The following is a 20,884-nucleotide window of genomic DNA, read 5'->3' as shown; positions in this document are numbered from 1 at the left end:
ATGATCACAAGTGTGTTCCTCCTTTAATCGGCTTACCTTGCCTTAAAAAAAGAGAGAAAAGAGACGGTTGAGTGACTAAACAAATCTGCTTCTGCTCACTCATAAAGTGCCATGATGTAGCGCACAGATTCCTGTTTCATAACTCACAAGTCAATTGTACGTGGATTTATTTATTAGTGTTGCTCATACTTGATTTAAACTGACTTCTAACACTGAGTATTAAAGGTCAGTGATTGCATCATCCTGAAGTGCATTTTTACAAAGATATCAGACTATTTAAGGTGAGACTCTTTGAAGCAACCAATCAGAATATGTGTTAGTAAGTGTGACCTGATGCTATTATTTTAAAGTCTTCATTATAAACTTTATGACAGAGCATTTAGACATTTAAACAGGGAGATTTGAGTTAAAACGCCTTCATACACTCGCAAGCTTCCCTAAGCACTGAGCGAGTCTACTCATATGTACACTTCAGACAGATCCACGGACCACAATGCAACACGATTGTGACGCTTCATTAACCCCACCCCGCACAACTCGAGTGTATGATATTGGACTTATTTTGACATACTTATAGCTGACTGTTATAGTTTATTGTATTGTTAACATTTTTGTTTTTATTTTCTCCAAAAATAGCCCAAGCATGCATACAGGCCTATACAATGGTGCATAAAACAAGTGCATACAACAAATTCATAAGAATGAAAAAGAAAAAAAAATCAGCGAATCATTGCGAAATCCAGTGATCAAAGGATTCCGCCATCCTTATTATTTGATATTTTAAATATTTTTTATATTTTTTTAAATGTTTTGTTTTATTTCATTTATAGATATATATTATAAATTTTATATATTTTTTAATATTTTTAAATGTGTTGTTTTATTTCATTTAAAAATAAAATATATATATGCATTTATATGTGTGTATGTATGTATGTGTTTTATTTTTAATTTTTTATATATTCTTATTTACTTTTTCTTATTTTATTTAAAAAAAATAAATGTAATATTTTTTTATATATATTTTCACATTTTATTATTTCATTTAATTTTCACATTTTTATATATATTAATATTCTTTCGTATTATTTGATATTAAATTTTTTACATATTTTTATATATAATTTTATATATATTTTTTATATTATTTAATTTATATATATATATATATATATATATATATATGTTTTATTTTTCTTATTCATTTTTAATATTTTCTTATTTTTTTTCTTATTCTTATTAGTTATTTGTTTGCTCTGCAACACATAATACATCTTGTATACATGTATATTTGGTCTCTCTGTCATAGAACACTTCAGAATGGAGGCCAGTGTGCCCAGCGCCGCAGAGAAGAAGGCCTGTAAGACGTCTCTGGATGGAAACGGCTTCAGTGAGATGCCCAAAAAACCTTCGCCATCATCCCAGGCCAGAGGTACGAACCCGTCCGGTCCTTCCCAAAACTACTCCGACTCCAATTCACTCCCTGCGAACTTCCAAGTCATCTAACCGGGATCGTTTTCTCATTCATACATGCACATGTTCTGATTTTGCACCATTTGTTTTTGCATATCACATGACCGATTGCACCGCATCATGTTTGTGACGCAAATGAGATTTAAGAGCAAGCAACTTTTTTTTATATAGCACATTTTCAAACAACAGACGTTGCTCCAAAGTGCTTCACAAAATTGATGACATTAAAATCATACAACAAAACTTATTCAAAAGCTAAAGAAAATAAATATGTTTTTAAATAAGACTAAAAAATGCCAATTGATGGAGCTGACTTTATTATGTGCAATAGAGTTGCACGTTATTTTTTGCTTTTGCATGAGGTTTAATATGAGACATGATATTTCGCAGCAAAAGCGAGTCTTTCTCAGGTTATTTATCACACCAGTCAAGAGCTTAAAGACTCCAGTAGGGCTGAGGAAAAGAATATGCCCATGAAATATACATTTTAAAGATAAAATGTGGCGCTCACGGTGCCGGTCGTCCCTGATAAGCTGAAGCCAAAAGCCCCCGGAGAGTCAAAGGTGAGCCTCCATCAGGCCTGATATGAATCCTAATATCACGTTCCACCAGCGGCCTTCATTAATACCAAGTGACCGGCGCGTGCACGAGTCTTACACGAGTCGTTGCCACGTAATCACGGCTGATTGGCCGAACGAGCATCTATTCTACAGGGCTTTTTAGTGCTCTGTTTGCTCTGAGATTAATCAAAAGTTACACACACGCACGGATGGACAGATAGAAAGAGAGCGAGCATGTTTAAAACATGTCTTTAGCAGGCCGATAAAAGCGGTGAATAATGAGGCCGAAAGACCTTGTTCTTACCTCCAGAGTATAAGTGTTATGAATTAGTTAAAATGGCAGCCGCGGACGACACGCTCCTTCAGAGAGCCACCTTTGAAATGGTAATACCTCGTGTGATTTTTTTTCGTGTGGGTTTTTTTCACAGATTGATGAAGGAATTTGGTGGCCTGCCATTGTAAAGAAAAGAAAATCCATGATTTGTTGAAGAAAGGAAGGGGAAAATAGGCCACACAGTGGCAACAAGACAGTTGAATGGCATAATTTATAGAGTGTGATTTTCACTGGTACATGATTAATATGATTCATTTTTAACTGCAGGGAGATTTAAGTGAAAGTAGAATTTGAGATCATCCGTCTTAGCTCTAACTTTGTTTGATTGAACTAAGATGGACCATTGATGGTATCAGATGGAAATATTATTGCTCTTTGGTTTCATTTCCACTGCAGGTTTTGATGCCCGATCATGATTTGTTGACTATATCAGATTTTTTGATGACCAGCTTGATCAAAAGTGATCCATATCGGATATCTGCATTTACACTATACACTTGGCGAAACACACATACTGACCCGGAAAAGCTTAGGCTGAAAAGGAAGTAAATACAGTGCGATTTTGCAATGATAATAGAAGCTTTTGCCTTCCGCACCATCTTTACAGGTCAGTAAAGCTAGAGCCCTGCATTTCAGCCCGAGCCCGACGGGCCCCGACTTATTTACGCCCCAAAGTCTTCGGGCCAATTTTCACATCATAGTTCACATGCGAGCCGGGCCTCGGGCCTTTTTTGGGTTACCCTTTTTATAGTTTTAGACATTAATTAAAAGAAAATATGAGAAGTTGACGTCGGCGATAGACAAACAAACATAAATAGACATTTCATAACCTGTTTTATCTTATAATTACACTGACTGACGTGACAGTCTCACGCACACACACAGAAGTTTTCTTGTCAGCGCGACCCACGATTCACCTCATGTGCAATGGAGAATATTAAGAGAGATATACTGTATCCACGATGCTCTGTAAGAGACTGTTCTAACTTTTCGTTTGATTGGACTTTATTTTCATTTAACTGTTGGAAACTACTGATGTTTTTCATTTGATTGGACTTTATTTTCGTTTAACTGTTGGAAACTACTGGAAAAAAGAATGTCCATGTTCTGTGGTGCACTTTTGAGGGAAGATAACCTGCAAGTTTGTTTTTAATTAATTTAATTTAATTTCTTTAGATTGTAGGCTATTGCTCATTTCGTTTGCGAGCGCTGTTGCGAGCAGCCTGAGCCTGCCTCAGTAGTATTTCAAAAAATGTTGTTTTACTCGCTGTGGTTTAATAAATCAACATTTATTAAACTAACTGTCTGTGGGATATGCTTGAAGTGTTTTATATCTATGGATTTTATTGTAGCCAAGTAAAGTATTAGCGTTGATTTGAGAGCCTAAATTGATCAAACATGTTTTACTCGCTGTCGGCTCGGCTGCTTGGTCGTCATTTAAAAAAAAAATGCTCCAAACATTTGTCTAAATTAACTTAATAAATAAATGATAAGAAACATAACTAAAAAAACTGACCTATTTTAATGGCTGCAAATAGGGCAGGCTGTCGCTGTGTAATGAAAAAAATAAAATAAAAAATAAACAAAAACGGGCTTAGACTCGGGCTGATAATTTTGATGAGCTTTTGGACACGGGTCGGGGTCGGGCTCGGGCTCTAAGCAAAGCATTGGGTTTTGTCTTGGTCCTCACTCTAAAAAATGCTGGGTTGTTTCAACCCAACTTTGGGTCAAATTAGATTTTTAACCCAACGTTTGGGTTTGTCCATATTTGACCCAAAAATATGTTAAAACGACCCAGCATTATTTGAGTGTATATTGCGCCATTGAAAAGAGTCACGTGATCGCGGTTTGTGTCCACCTGAGATGACGTCATACGCCACCGTCGCTTTTTCCATGTCGTATGACTCGGGATTATCCAATCTGTCCGCTTACATGGCAGACACAAACGCACCGATCCGATTCAAATCAGATTTATTTCCACTGTAAATGAGGCTCGAAACCGATCTGAGAATATCAGAATCCAGATGCTGTTTTCCCGGATGGGTCACATCCGATCTGTGCCACATACGTTGGGAAAATTCTGAATTGGGTCACTTGAACCATTTGTCAGGTATATTTGATCAAACTATGATCAAATAAATGGATGTTTAAGAAATATACGATACATTTGAGCACATATTGGCATTTCTAAGCACCTTTACGCATATTTATTGAGATTTCTTTTGAAACTCTAGAGGAGACAAGTTAGAACAGAATATTAAAAAATACTAAAAATTAACACTGGCCTCAACTTTTTCTTTACTGTCAAGCCATGTCATGGGGTCTTCAAATACACTTCAGTTTCGTCTCGTTTCTGTATAAGAGAACAAACTGAGATTCTCTTTTAATACTTTCATGATTATATACCATGGTACTGAAAGATGGTGTTATAGTCTTTTCACACTCGCAAACTTTCACAAGCTCAGTATCTGGGGTCAACAAAGTTTGTCCAGAGAGATAAGAGTACGGTAGTAGAAGAGAGCGAGCGTGTTTAAAACATGTCTGTAGACGAGCGATAAAAGTTGTCTGTAATGAGGCCGAAAGAGCTTGTTCTTACCTCCAGAGTATAAGTGTTATGAATTAGTTAAAAAGGCAGTGGCAGTGGTGAACTTCTGAGATGTTGGTAGAGCGCCACCTTTGAAATGGTGATTTTTGTTGCTGATTAATGAAAGACTTTGGTGGCCTGCCATTATTGAAAATGGTCATTAATTGTGAATCAAAGAAGGGCATGAAATTAGGACATTTGTGATGGCAATGTGAACAATGTTTATTTCTGGTGTTGTGAATGAATATTGAGGAAGGTAGTAACAGGTAGTTTTGATTTGAGCTGAAAACACGATCACGGCAAATCACAGATCACAATGTCTGAGAGCTTCAAAAACTACATTTAAAGAAGCCCTATGCTTTCTTTAGTGTGTAATGTTGCTGTTTGAGCATGAAAAACCTTAAACGCCTCCATTGTAGTCTTGAGTTTTCTTCTTAGAGTGAACACGTCACAATATTCCTCATTTAAATAATTCATACGCAGAATAAATATTTTCGCTTATTTGAAACTGTAGAGGAGACCCTGCTAAAATTTAATCCTACAAATGCCAAATTTAGATTTAGACACAATTAAAATTATTTTTAAAATATTTTTGCAGCTTAGTCAGTGTTGGTATTATTAACTAAAACTTATTAAAATTAGTCTTTAGTAATTGAAATAGAGATAAAATAAAATATAAATATGAGATGAAAAATTAAAACAAAAAAATTTATAAATGTTAGTTTGGCAACTACCAACTAAAAAATAAAGCTATGTAGAAATAAATAAAAAACTACTAAAAATGATGTATACTTACTAAAATTTTTAATAAAAATGTCACCACAACCACCACTAATACCAGATCAGAACGTCTGAGAGCTTCAAAAATATTTTTTTGAACATCCTTTGAAAATTTTCATAGTATCTTTTTTATTAAATTTTTTACTCTCTATGGCGACAAGAAAAACGTCAATGCGCCCCCAGTGGCCAGACTTAACACTTCATGCTAATTGTTCGCCAAGAACTACACGAATATGTATTTTCTTTCATTGCTTTACAATATGGAGCCTCTAAAGGGACATGGTGAAGAACAAAAAATTAGATGGAAGGAAAAATTATTTGGCAATGCTTTTGTGTCCCCAGGAAATTTTGCGTTCAAAGAACAGAAAAGTTTTGCGAGCGAACAAAGTTTTTTGCGAGTGAGCGCAAAGGTTTTATGAGCAAACGCGAAGTTTTTCGGGGTAACGCAAACATTTAGCGAGCGAACGCAAATGTTTTTTCGTCATTCTTAACATTTATGACTTACTTTTCTTCGGCGAAACACACCCACACACACACACACACACAGTCACACAAATATTTGTCTCAATGTTTTATTTTTTCCCATGTAATGTTGTTTGTACCCCAGTGTTGCTCAAAATATATTTTGTATTATAGAGAGAAAATGATAACAAGCTTAACCGGTAATGACTTCCTGAACCATATGCAGCAGAAAGGCCGGTGTTTTGAGTGGTAGATCAGCACCAAACCAGCAAGTCAGAATGTATAGACTGGTCTTTTCATCAAGCTCTGGTTTAGAATTACGGTCTGAGCTCCAAATAAACGCACGGCAGTTTAATAGCCGTCCCGTCGCGCGCGTTCAGGAAAGAGCCTCAGCTGTTTGCTAGCGCTCAGCGACAGAGCAATTACTTATCACTTTAATCCGGTTTATTATCCCGGCCCGCAGACTCTGATAAGTGAATATGCAGCACGGGGCCCGCGAGACGAGGTCCTTGAACCCGGGATCACATTCCCTTGAGCCCGGCGACGAACGCTTTTAATATACGGCCCCGTTTGGCGGCTTTACGGTCAATGTGGAGTTTACAACAGGCCGCGGTGCTGTTGTCACCTAAGTCATGCCCACCGCGAAGACGCCGCTATTAAAGCGCTCTCGGTTTTATACCCCTGTCCGCCGTTATTTATCCACAACAGTTTCCTCTCTATCAGAGAACATGGCTAATGCAGACTTTTAATATGTTATTTACACATAAAAAAACAAGCTATTTGTGTGAGGAGGGGAAAATAAATGGGCCGCCGCTCCCCTCGGCTGCGTTATATCTGAGTTTAACAATCTGGATTGCTAATAGAACCATTTATCACGAGCGCTGGTCATTTGTTTTATGTTAGGGGCCCGGGGCCCGCTCTCACAGACCTCTATGGAAATGTGACCGTGTATTATGAACCCCGAGCGCGAATCACCTGATTTAAAAGGGAAAACAATGCATGTATTCAATTATAATGCGATTGCGACCAGGTGTCTGTGCGCCTCTGTTGTGTGGGGGTTACAGATACATTCAGGATTTGAGGGAAAGCTTCACAATAAGCATTAGTTAATGCATTAGCTAACATTAACTAACAATAAGCAATGTAGATTTTTACAGCAGTGTATTCATTGTTACGGTTTGTTCACAGTGCATAAACTAATTTTGGTTACACTTTTTTTTAAGGTGTCATTGTTACAGAGAAATTATATATTTAAGTACTGAGTAATATTAAGCAATTATTAAGGGTTAGGGTCGCATTAGGATTTGGTTGAGGGTTAGTTGCATGTAAATTTACTGTGGTATGTAACATATGTAACAAGGATACTGTAAAATAAAGTGTTACCATTACAAAATGTTGGTCACTGCTGCTATATATTGTCATTGCACTTATTCTCACAGCATTTAAACTTGTGCATGACGACCTTGGCAAACTGTGGAGTCTGAATGCGCTTTGCATACCGCAGCATGTTGCCTTTTGTTAATGCATTCAAATGAAGCATGCATGCATGCATTTTGAAAAATGGCAATAAGGAGCAGCTTTTCCAGTGTTTTGTATTCATCTGAATTGCAGATTTCTCTGGTATTATTCATTTATTTAATAGTGCAATTATTCTTTTTGCAGGAGTGAGATTGCAAAGTTTGGTGCAAAATATTACGCTATATGTAGAATAAAAAAACCCACTGTTTGTGCGTGTATCTCTGGCTGTAGAGCGGAGCAGCTGAGGTTTCTCTGAGGCCTGTGGGTAATGACTTGATTAACTGGAATCGGTGACTCACGACATACATCATGGTGAAAGTGAGTTTGTCGTGTTGTAAGGTGATTGATGGCCACGCTAAGCGCCGCTGCCGTGTTTTTTGCTGAGTCGGGTCAGTCCTGAGGGAACCGGCAGCCAGGATGCTTAACATCTTTACAGCCGCCACACACACACGCTCGCAAACAATACGGGGTCAAACGCAAATACAGTATGCTTAAACGCATATTTTTGTGCATGCAAACATTGCTCATTGAGGTTTTGTATACACTGTCAAAAATGATTTTTCGAAGATGCAAATAAAACAAAGATTCCATTTTTTTCTTGTTAATTCAATGTGAAATTCTTCGTCAAATTTACCAGAGAAAATGGTTTCTACACCAGTTCCTTTTTCCAGTGTAGTTCATCTTCTTAAAATGGCATCTTTTTGATTAATATAACCATTTAAAAACATGCCTTATCTGAAATCACGCTCTTCACGCATCCCACATCGCATTTTATGTTGAGGCATGGCTGCATTATTCAAAAGCAGCTGGTTTTATAAGAGAACGAGGGCTGGATGGATGGTCGTGTAAATAGTTTTTTAAGAGAGGCCGGTTACGATAAGGACAGTTTCCTTTATCAACGGGATGAAGTGTTTGCGGCGACAGTGAATAATTGACGGTCTCACCGTAACCCCAGGGGTCAGAGCGCTGGCAGAGAAAAATGTGTCCGAAACGGCTCCTCGTCCACCGTCCACTAATCTTCCCGAGAAGGGGATTTTCTTACTTTCTTTCCTTCCTTCTCTCGTTCATTCTAAATGAGTCTCTCACAGGACGGCTTTACAGGCCTATGGAGGCTCTCTCTCTCTCTCTCTCTCTCTCTCTCTCTCTCTCTCTCTCTCTCTCTCTCTCTCTCTCTCTCTCTCTCTCTGGGTCTCTCTCTCTCTCTCTCTCTCTCCTCTGTCTCTCTCTCTCGCTCTATCTCTCTCGCTCTCTTTCTCTCTCTCTCTCTCTCTCTCTCTCTCTCTCTCTCTCTCTCTCTCTCTCTCTCTCTCTCTCTGTCTCTCTCTCTCTCTCTGTGTCTCTCTCTCTCTCTGTGTCTCTCTCTCTCTCTCCTCTGTCTCTCTCTCTCGCTCTATCTCTCTCGCTCTCTCTCTCTCTCTCTCTCTCTCTCTCTCTGTGTCTCTCTCTCTCTCTCTCCTCTGTCTCTCTCTCTCGCTCTATCTCTCTCGCTCTCTCTCTCTCTCTCTCTGTCTCTCTCTCTCTCACTCTCTCTGTCTCACTGTCTCTCTCTCTCTCTCTCTCTCTCTCTCTCCTCTGTCTCTCTCTCTCGCTCTATCTCTCTCGCTCTCTCTCTCTCTCTCTCTGTCTCTCGCTCTATCTCTCTCTCTCTCGCGCTCTATCACTCTCTCTCGCTCTGTCTCTCTCTCGCTCTCTCTCTCGCTCTATCTCTCTCTCTCTCTCTCTCGCGCTCTATCACTCTCTCTCGCTCTCTCTCTCTCTCTCTCTCTCGCTCTATCTCTCTCTCTCTCTCTCTCTCTCTCTCTCTCTGTCTCTCGCTCTATCTCTCTGTCTCTGTCTCTCGCTCTATCTCTCTCTGTCTCTGTCTCTCTGTCTCTGTCTCTCTCTCTCTCTCTCGCTCTCTCTCGCTCTCTCTCTCTCTCTATACCTTTCTTTCTCTCTTCCTTCAAGATCGTGTGCAGCTTTACTGTGTTTTTATGCAGAAAGCAGAAACTGCTGTAGGTTTGAAACGGCTTTTAAAGCAGATTTAATTCTATTTTCTGCTGAAGTGTTTGGAGTTTAACTGAAGAGTCATTTTCACGCGAGCTTCAGTGAGTGAATTGATACACCGGAAGTTAAATTCAGATATTAACTGGAGTGACAGGAACAGAATTACAATTACAAATATTTTAGAATTACAATTCAAAGAAACATGCCTCATGCAATGCATTCTGGGAAATGAAATGTACTGTACTTCCAACCTTGATAAACGATCTATCTATCTATCTATCCATCCATCCATCCATCCATCCATCTATCCATCCATCCATCCATCCATTCATCCATCCATTCATCCATCCATCCATCTATCTATCTATCTATTGTTCTATCGTTCTATCCAACTATCTATCTACTGTTCTATGTATCGTTATATCTATCTATCTATCTATCTATCTATCTATCTATCTATCTATCTATCTATCTATCTATCGTTCTATCTATCGTTCTATCTTTCCATCCATCGTCTTGACAAACTTTTCTTTTCTACCTAAAAATTACAATTTTCAGTGACTGATTCTGATTTAAATTCAGGAAAATGGCATTTAAAATGCATTAAAATGTAATTCTAAATCACACACATCAGTGTCACTCATGTGATGTTTCAGGGTTTTGTTTGTGTCCTGTACTTGTTCCCAACTTGTAATCGCTGTGCACATTTTCCTAACAAAAAGTACCATGGATATCACCATGTAAACCACAGTATTACCATGTTGTTGTTTTTTGGAAGTGTACATTAGTGGCCATTAGAGTTAATCCAGAATAAACGCAGTTTTTTTCCTCGCCTCATGAACAGCACCATATGCCCGTAATGAGAGCGCCGCCGCTGTAACAAAGATGCCAATTATTTCCATTTTTTGCCCACATGGAAGCAGTTTTGTGCGCGGCAGTAATGGCTCTGCAGGTTACATACATTTTGTAAACATTTAGCTTGATGGCTTTGTGCGTTTCTCATCTCTTTAATCTGAGATTTCATTTGGGGCCTAGAAAGAGAGAAAGATTAGATATACACACTCCAAGCCACTCGCCCGCACATTTCGGAGTCTATTTATAGAGGGCCGTACTGATTGCCGGATAAAAATCAACTTCAGATACACAAGGGCTTCTTTTTTCCCCCCTCTTTTTCTTTAGCGAGAAAGAAAGAGGTTGTTTCAGTCATTAAAAGAGACTCGGGCGAGCCCAGAAATCACAAGAAAGAAAAAGAGGAAAAAGTCGAGCCTTATATCAAACACTGCAATTAAACCGCAAGGGTTTTATACATTATATATCAGAGAGCATGCCACGTTTTTATCCACTGAAATAATTAAAACGGCGGAGACATTGAAGAGTTTTCACACACTTTCCATCGAACACATGTTGTTTAGGGATGGCGTGATGTTATTATGACCTCACAGGGTTTGGCTGCGTTATAATAATGCGACACAGCCAAGAATGAAGAAAGATGCGAGCAAAAAACAGATGTGCTCAATGAAACACTGCAATTAAGTGTATCTGATATTCTTTGTTGCGTTGGAACGGTGGATTCATGCATCAAAGGCTTCGGTCGGAGCGATTGTGAGCTTTCGGGAGACGTCTGGAAACATCAATATCACCCAGACAAGAGTTGCCCAAAAACAACAGGCCCAATTCCTGCATTTACAAGTGTTGGAGAGGGATTTCGATGTTCGCAGCACGGAGCTATTTATCCCTCTCTGGCTTGTTTTCCCAACTGTAAATGCGCTGCTCTCCTCGGAGACGCCTCCACCTCTGGGATTTGATGGGATTTACGGAGCATCCCTGAAGATCTCCAGTCCTTCATCTCCTGTATTCCCAAACATTTTGCCGTGACATTGTTTACAGGCCCGTTTCTGTGCGACGCAAAATATTGCAAATTCTAACCCAACTCATCAGTGCTGCATATTTTTGATAAAAAAAACGTAAAGATTGCGAAGTATTATTGCAATTCATTAATGTTTTCTATTTTTACGTAATATAGTTTAAAATCTAATATATATTCCTGTGATCAAAGCTAAATTTTCAGCATCATTACTCAATTACATCATTACTCATTACTAAATTACCATTTAACATGGTAAAAATATTCATTAGACCACATTGAGGACCAAATCTGTAGACATTTAAAAAATAAATAAATATATAGCTAAATAAATAAAATGTAAGGTAACACTTTATTTTAAGGTGTCATTGTTACAGTGTAATTATATAATTAAGTACTGAGTAACATTAAGTAACTACATGTACTCACTATAGGGTTAGGGTAGGATTAGGATTTGATCGAGGGTTAATTGCATGTAATTATGCATCATTTACTGTTATTACTATGGTAATTACATGTAACATATGTAACAAGAACACTGTAAAATAAAGTGTTACCAAATGTAATAATAGGAAAATAAATAAAGGAATAAATTACTTGATAAAACAAATATGATTTTTCTTTATTAAAATGTAATCCTGAATTAATCTTTGTATTATCCCTTTCCTTTATTTATCATTTTCTCTATTATTTTTTACATTTATTCATTTTCTTTTTAACGATTATTTATTATTTTATTTATTTTAAATTTAATTATATATTTATTTATAGTTTTATTTATTTTTATATTTATTTAAGCGTTCATTTATTTTTATATTTATTTATTCCTGCATTAATTTATTTCCAGATTTATTAATTTTTTTATTTAAAAATGGAGGCGGCACTTGCACTAAGACTAAAACCATTAAAAATAATTGTTACTTAAATATAATTAACATGAGTTAGTTGCTAAAGCAACATTTCTCAATTTAATTTAGTTCAACTTGATTTACTATATTATATTATATTAATTATATTTCAATTAGTTTGATGTAGTAAACATATGTTTATTTCTTAATTGTTTAGACAGCAGAGAGATAAATAGGCCATTTTGTTGAAGTCTCTTGCTTCTCATCTGTTCCTCTTGAGAAAAAGACCCCAGAAATCTCATGTGTGTTTCCTTCAGAGTTTCAGATAAGATCTCAAACCATGCAAAATCCAGAGTCTGCCATTAAAAGTCTGAATATGATCTCAAATATTTCTCACCAAATGAATTGAACTGCTCTCCACATTCATTTTATAGCTCTATACCTTTAAGACTATTGTGTCTATGTCTCCTCAAGTAGTATTTTAGGAGAAACGTCTGAGAAAGTTTCAGGCTTGACTAACATTTCAAGTTCAAGTTCATTCTATTTATAGTCAAGTCAAGTCATCCTCATTTATATAGCGCTTTTAACAATGTAGATTGTTTCAAAGCAGCTTTACAGAGATAAACATATAATTTAAGGTATATTTAAAATATATTGCACATTTACAAAGGCCACTAGGCTGACCAAAGTGCTTTACAGAACAACCATATAAGAAAATAAAACCTGCATAACAACACATAAAACACAAATAAAAGCAGCAAAGCTGTGATTAACCTTAAAACAGGAGTAGCAAAACATCAGACTCAAATATAAAATAGTAAAATAGAAGTGGCAAAGCTGTATCAGACTCAAATTAGGGCTGCACAATATATCGAAATTAGCGAAATATCGCAAATGTATATACAGTATCGCGATATGCATATCGCAACAGCTTGCAACAAAAGACATAGAGAAAATCACTCGCTGCACTTGACTAAATAACTTTTCTAGCTTTAATAAGAATCAGTATATATTTAATTTATACAGTTAAAACTAAGCAGTGTTTTATTTTTACATTTGATTATTCAGTTTCTGTTGTTTAATAATCCTAGGATAACCTGAACCCTGTGGTTTACGCTGATCTTATGCTACAGTAAAACACTGTTCACTTTCAGAAGTTATAGGGATGTTTTCTTGTCACAAAAAGAATGTGAAACACGTATGTAGGTTATATAATTTTGAATTTATTTGAAAGATTATTTAAGTTTATTTTACACACTATCGCATTATCTAATGAGTTATCGCATATCGCAATTTTCTTCAATTTCGTGCGGCCCTAACTCAAATATAGAATGGGAAACAGGAGTGTCAAAAAAGTATCAAATAGTAAAACCAAGCTAAGAATAGAGATCAATATGCTAAAGAAAAAAGGGTATGTTTTTAACAGATCGTTTTAATCTCTAGAGAACGGCGAATGGAAGATCTCCTTTAAATCCGGTGATCTGTGACGAGAAACATCTCATGGCAGCTGTATGATATCAGTTCTGTCTTCATGAAGAGCCTGCAGGTGTTTGGCGTGTTGCTCAGATTTACCTGCGTGTTATTAGCCTGTCATCTCGTCAGATTGATGTCTCACGGCTCACTCTCCTGGTGTTAGTTCAGGTTAGGCTCTTCTGTGTGGCCTCGGGTGACTTTAGAAACGCTGCCAGGATTCAGCTCTATAATCTGTCCTTTAGGAAACGCAAACGGAGCTGAAGCATCCTAGAGTATAAAGCTGTGAGAGGAGCATTCCTCCGGCGTGACGTGGGCCTGGATGAGTTTTGTGGTTTCTGCATGTCGGGACGGTGTCTTTCTTAGATGCTGACGCCTGTGTTAATGAGTGGAGATAATTAATGTAATGACATCTTCAGATATTAGTAAAGAAACGCCTGCTAAACGTGGCTCCACAAGCAGCGGACACGAATGGATGTCTCATTATGTGTTTGTTCACAAATCGAAGGAGGTGAATAAAATAAATATGAATCAGAAATTATGCATTGAAATCATGATTGCATGAACATTTTTGTCTTTAGAAAAAAAGGAATGTGCACTGATGAATGCATTCATTAAAAAATTTATATATTTTTAAATATTTTATGTAAAGTATATATATATGTGTATTATTATATTATTATAAGTATATATATATATATATATATTATACTATATACATTTGTCTAATTATTTGTGAGTAATTGCACCTAACATTAAATATTTTTATATTGTAATTTCAAATTTAATAAATTATTTTAATATATATATATATATATATATATATATATATATATTATTCATATATAACTAAATAATAAATATTGTTTTTAAAATATTTGATGTAAATATTTTTATATTGTAATTTCAAATTTAATAAATTATTTTAATAAATATATAGTATTCATATATTTATATAACTTCATAAAAAATATTTTTTTAAATATTTGATGTAAAGTATATAAATTATACTATATTAGTGCTGTCAATCAATTAAGTAAATAACTAATTATTCACACATTTTTCTGTAATTAATCATGATTAATCGCAACATGAACGTTTTTTATATATTTTTATATTCTAATTTCAAATGTAAGCTAATTTTATGCATAGGCTATATAGATTTATATAAGTGCTGTCAATCAATTAAAAAATAACTAATGAATTTAAAAAAAATCTCTAATTATTTGTGATTAATTGCACCTAACATTAAATATTTTTAATTGAATTATTAATTTAAAATTTAATCTATTAATTAATATATATTATTCATAAGTTTATATAACTTCTTGAATATAAATTCATCATCATGATCTTTTTTTCCAATGAAACTATACAATGAAAGTCAGTCCAAATTAGTTTAAACTCTTGAAAATATCTTCTTTTGTTCTTTGCAGACGAAATAAAGTCATGTTGGTTTGGAAAAACTTTTTTGATTTCATGTTTATAATAGTTTCAACTTTAATTGCTCAATTTGATTGCAAAATAAAGCACAGCAGACTAAATGTTGAAATGGATTGAGGCTGTGAAACACTGCGACATTAAGACTGAGCCGAGGAGAAACCGCACGTCACCCACAAGTCAGCCAGATGTGGATGAAAAATAAACCAGACGCTCTGGGTAAACCGACAAAGTACTTGTTATTTGTTTTGAACGCTTCAATTATCCTGGTTACGTTGACGACTGACAGACCCGTTTAATTTCTGTTCTACCAACATCAGATTTGTGTATAACTTTGGGTTTAGTGTTGAAACTGCCCATGAAATTATTCCTTCTTGATCCTTGTTTTTATCCTCAGAAATCAAAGCTGAATGAGTCTATGCTGGAAAAATAACGTGATACAGAAAAGATCAGTGCAGGAAAACCATTCATGCACTTTTATTCTGAAAAAACACTCGCTTCGACAGGCAGAGATGAGGTTTGATTGTCATGAAAAGTGACCAATCACAGTTTTATGTGCTGTCTATCTGAAATAGATTCATTATTTAGTATTTTACTACAGAAATGCAATATTATATCCTAACGACTTAAACCTAAATCTGATCGATTTCTACTAGTGATGCACTGAAACTGAAATCAAAGTTTTCATTTATCTGACAACCGAAATGTTTTTATTTAATGAACAATTAATGAAATGTATTTAATAATCAACATTCAAATTAAAACTATAAGAATTTAAATGACTCATAAGGCAGTTTTATATACAATTTAACGATATAAATATGTTTCTACACCGTTGGCACCTCTGGCATGTTTACAGATTGTAGTTTATCCATGTTTTGTGCACAAAAAGGTCAAAACGTGCCACCGGAACCGAGCTAATTAAACCATCATTTCGGTTAATGATTTCGGCCCTTCAAAACTGAAAATGCGAACAATATTTTACTGCCGAAATTTCTCTGCATCACTAATTTCTGCATTTTCTGAAGGAAATATTTTTTACTATCTATCTATTTTATGAAGTGCAAAAGCAAAACTCACTATTATGTTCTGGTGGTTTTAATCAGAAGAACCCATAATGTGTCTCGAGTCCCTCAAGTCTCTGGGATTTTCTCATTCATCTAATTTTGTAGAGCAACTCAACGCCCTTCACGTTCCTCTCTGAGAGGAAAATGCTGTCATTTATCTCTATACATTCACGGAGAGGTGGATAAAATGAGGTGGATATTTGATATTTTGTTAAATTTGGTCCCACCTTCGACCAGAACAGCAAGGACGTTCTGTAATTCCCAAACTCTGAGGAGAACATTAGCACTTTTCCTAAAGGATTTTCCATCAGGTTTCCCTCTCTATAACTATGATATTACTAAAATTAATATCATACACTGCCAATATCATAATAACCACACTGCCAAAACATAATTTTCTTTCTCAGTATTATTGTCTTGTTTACCACAAATGTCTAAACATTATTAAATCAAGATACATTTACTTGAGAACCCAAATGACTTGTTTTCCCCTTTTCTCATCTCACATCTATCTTGATTTAAGAATGTAAATATTTGTGCTGAAAAATGAATAGCAAAATATTTTTTTGCACTGACATGCACCAATATATTCTTCAGAAAACGTAAAAATCTAGTGTTGTATAATTTTTTAGCTCCTATGAGGTTCATTATCTTCAATGGTGTTTTTCATCTTAATATGTTAAAGTTTGTCATGTGATCTCTGACTAACGCCTGCCCCATTAATGAGAGATTTGAGATGCTGTGGTAAATTACGAGCTCTTTTAACACAGCGACCCGCGCACTCATCTTTACTGACCCGAACCAACTCAAAGAAACTATTAAACTCAGACATCTGCTTCTTTCTAGTTTTTGATTCAACATGAAACTTATTGTGGCTTTTTCCCCTTATAAACACTGAAACACTAATGAGTGCCTATTTAACCCAACACTTTGGTTAGTGTTACAGTAGAGCTCAGTGTGAAAGAAACTTTGTGAGAGTTTGTGGACCCAGGTCCGATTACAGAACATTCTTAATGTTTAATAAAAAATAATATAACAACTTCTTATTTTGTAACATGCACTCTTAGAAGAAAGAGTTCTATATAGAACTCTAGGGTTCTTGATTCAATTTTAAAGGGTTAGTTCACCCAAAAATGAAGATTATGTCATTAATGACTCACCCTCATGTCGCTCCAAGCCCGTAAGACCTCCGTTCATCTTCAGAACACAGTTTAAGATATTTTAGATTTAGTCCGAGAGTTTTCTGTCCCTCCATTGAAAATCTATGTACGGTATACTGTCCTTGTCCAGAAAGACAAGAAAGACATCATCAAAGTAGTCCATGTGACATCAGTGGGTTAGTTAGAATGTTTTGAAGCATCGGAAATACATTTTGGTCCAAAAATAATAAAAACAAGGACTTTATTCAGCATTGTATTGTCTTCCGGTTCTGTTGGGGATCCGCGTTCAGTGACGCTGCTGACGTGTTATCTGGTGCGCCCGAGCTTCGTTTACAGTCTGAGGGAGACGCACGCTGGAAACAAAACAATCTTTGCAAACATGTCTAAGGATTTCCACACAGGGGAAGACTTGCATTTTTTTTTAACCAGACATATTTATTTGAATCCGAATACACGGACGCACCAGATACACGTCAGCAGCGTCACTGGCCTCGTGAACGCGGATCCCCAACAGAACCGGAAGACAATACAATGCTGAATAAAGTCGTAGTTTTTGTTATTTTTGGAACTAAATGTATTTCCGATGCTTCAAAAAATTCTAACTAACCCCCTGATGTCACATGGACTACTTTGATGATGTCTTTATTTCCTTTCTGGACAAGGACAGTATACCATACATAGATTTTCAATGGAGGGACAAAAAACTCTCGGACTAAATCTAAAATATCTTAAACTGTGTTCTGAAGATGAACGGAGGTCTTACGGGCTTGGAGCGACATGAGGGTGAGTCATTCATGACATCATTTTCATTTTTGGGTGAACTAACCCTTTAAAGAACACTTTATGCCAAAAAATGTTCTGAGAAAAATCTTAAATGATTGTATAATACTTTCATGCTTGACAAGATATTTAATTTTTTCTTGTGATAAAATATATTTACCTTTATTAAAACGTAACCCTCTGGAGCTGTTGGGTCATTTTTGACCGAAACAATTTACGTTTGTTTTTTAAAAAATTTTTTTACTTCATTGGATTGGTACGAAACTTGGTAAAGTTTTGGCACTTGCTATGTGAAGACAAAAAACATGGACGTAATTCGAAAAGATAAAACGATCATACATTTTTTTCCCCCACTTGTAGCCTATTGTTCGTGGACAAAAATGTAATCTAGTGGAAGCGTTTGGTACTGCAGCCACACACAATCTCACTGAAAGCTCATTTATTTGAGATATCAACCTCAAATTTGGAACACAACTTGTTTAGATGGATGACTTTGATTTTCACACAGTTTTAGAAAATATATTTGTCATAAAAAATATGTTATGCATTTTTATACATTTTTCACAATAAACTTTAACTTCAATAACTTTTTTTTGTTTATCTTTTTTTTTAAAAATGACTTCGTTATCTGCCAAATTTAAATCTGTGCTCCAAAGCATTCAAGACTTACAACAGTTTAAGTTGGAAGTTTAATTTTCAGGTTTATGCTCAAAACGTGATTAACAGGTAATAAATGGATCATATATTTTCCATGAATATAATTTGGTAAAATAAAATCCCCTATAAAAACATTATCAAAATAAAATATAGTACATATACCAAGCGAGCAGCACCAATAGAAAATGAATGAAAACAAATGAATTAAAACTAAATCCATAAAATGATGGGAAGCCCTAAAAGGTTCTATGCAACACTAGCCACATATAATACACAGCTAGAGATGTGCACGAGTTGATCAGTGAGTCTTCGGCTCGATACAATCTGTCTTTTACAAGAAAAAAACAAGATAATGTTTGAGAACTTCTGAAGAATTTTTTAAAAATCGCACTTGCAAACTTCTTAGAACTAGTTGCATAGTGAATCTGGCCCAGAACCCCGAGTGGAGTGTGATGTTTATTCGTTATGTAAATCCTCGTCCCGATCTCCTCATAAAGACTCAGCGAGTTCCTCTCGGGGGGAGCTCGGATCGCTTCACTAGATCTTCACCCTCTTGGCTGACAAAAGATCTGCTGTTGAATGAGGCTCTTTGTGCCGAGACGAGAGTTGCTCAAACGAGTGGCTCCACTCTCCAGTGAAGTGTCGGGATGTCCCGTGGCACGAGCCCATCCAGCGGCTCAATGCGATGATGTCACTCAGAGTGGCGGGATTGGTGTTTTGATGAGTCTCTGGATCAGTTTGAGATGCTCTGCTGTTCTGTCTATCTATCTATCTATCTATCTATCTATCTATCTATCTATCTATATATCTATCTATCTATCATGTATCTATCTATCTATCTATCTATCTATCTATCTATCTATCTATGTATCTATCTATCATCTATCTATCTATCATCTATCTATCTATCTATCATGTATCTATCTATCGAATGTCTGTCTGTCTATCTATATATATATATATATATCTATATATCTATCTATCTATCTATCGAATGTCTGTCTGTCTATCTATTTATCTATCTATCTATCTATCTATCTATCTATCTATCTATCTATGTATCTATCTATCATCTATCTATCGAATGTCTGTCTGTCTATCTATTTATCTATCTATCTATCTATCTATCTATCTATCTATCTATCTATCTATCTATCTATCTATATATCTATCTATCATCTATCTATCTATCTATCTATCTATCTATATATCTATCTATCATCTATCTATCGAATGTCTGTCTATCTATTTATCTATCTATCTATCTATCTATCTATCTATCTATCTATCTATGTATCTATGTATCTATCTATCTATCTATCTATCTATCTATCTATCTATCTATCTATCTATCTATCATCTATCTATCTATCTATCTATCTATCTATCTATCTATCTATCGAATGTCTGTCTGTCTATCTATTTATCTATCTATCTATCTATCTATCTATCTATCTATCTATCTATATATCTATGTATCTATCTATCTATCTATCTATCTATCTATCATCTATCTATCTATCTATCTATCTATCTATCTATCTATCTATCTATCTATCTATCTATTATCTATCCGTCTGTCTGTCTGTCTATCTATCTATCTATCTATCTATCTATCTATCTATCTATCTATCTATCTATCTATCTATGTATCTATCTATCTATCTATCTATCTATCTATCTATCATCTATCTATCTATCTATCTATCTATCTATCTATCTATCTATCTATCTATCTATCTATCTATGTATCTATCTATCTATCTATCTATGTATCTATCTATCTATCTATCTATCTATCTATCTATCTATCTATCTATCTATCATCTATCTATCTATCTATCTATCTATCTATCTATCTATCTATCTATCTATCTATCTATCTATCTATGTATCTATCT

At 35.4% G+C, this 20,884-nt stretch overlaps 1 protein-coding gene across 2 annotated transcripts in view; it reads left to right on the top strand.

Moving 5' to 3' along the window:
- Positions 1–20,884, top strand: part of gli2b (GLI family zinc finger 2b) — a 97,965-nt gene that overhangs the window by 15,740 nt on the left and 61,341 nt on the right. For both annotated transcript variants that reach the window (XM_077229800.1, XM_077229802.1), the window contains exon 2: positions 1,310–1,432. In XM_077229800.1, the coding sequence (XP_077085915.1) occupies positions 1,321–1,432 (112 nt within the window). In that variant the 5' untranslated portion in view covers positions 1,310–1,320. The remainder of the gene's footprint in view (positions 1–1,309; positions 1,433–20,884) is intronic.

Source organism: Siphateles boraxobius, unplaced genomic scaffold, assembly GCF_051911475.1.
Source record: "Siphateles boraxobius isolate OS27281-9 unplaced genomic scaffold, OSU_SipBor_1 135, whole genome shotgun sequence".
NCBI classification, from domain to species: Eukaryota; Metazoa; Chordata; class Actinopteri; order Cypriniformes; family Leuciscidae; genus Siphateles; species Siphateles boraxobius.
The sequence above is the reverse complement of the archived record's forward strand: the minus strand, read 5'-3'. Positions and strand labels throughout refer to the sequence as shown.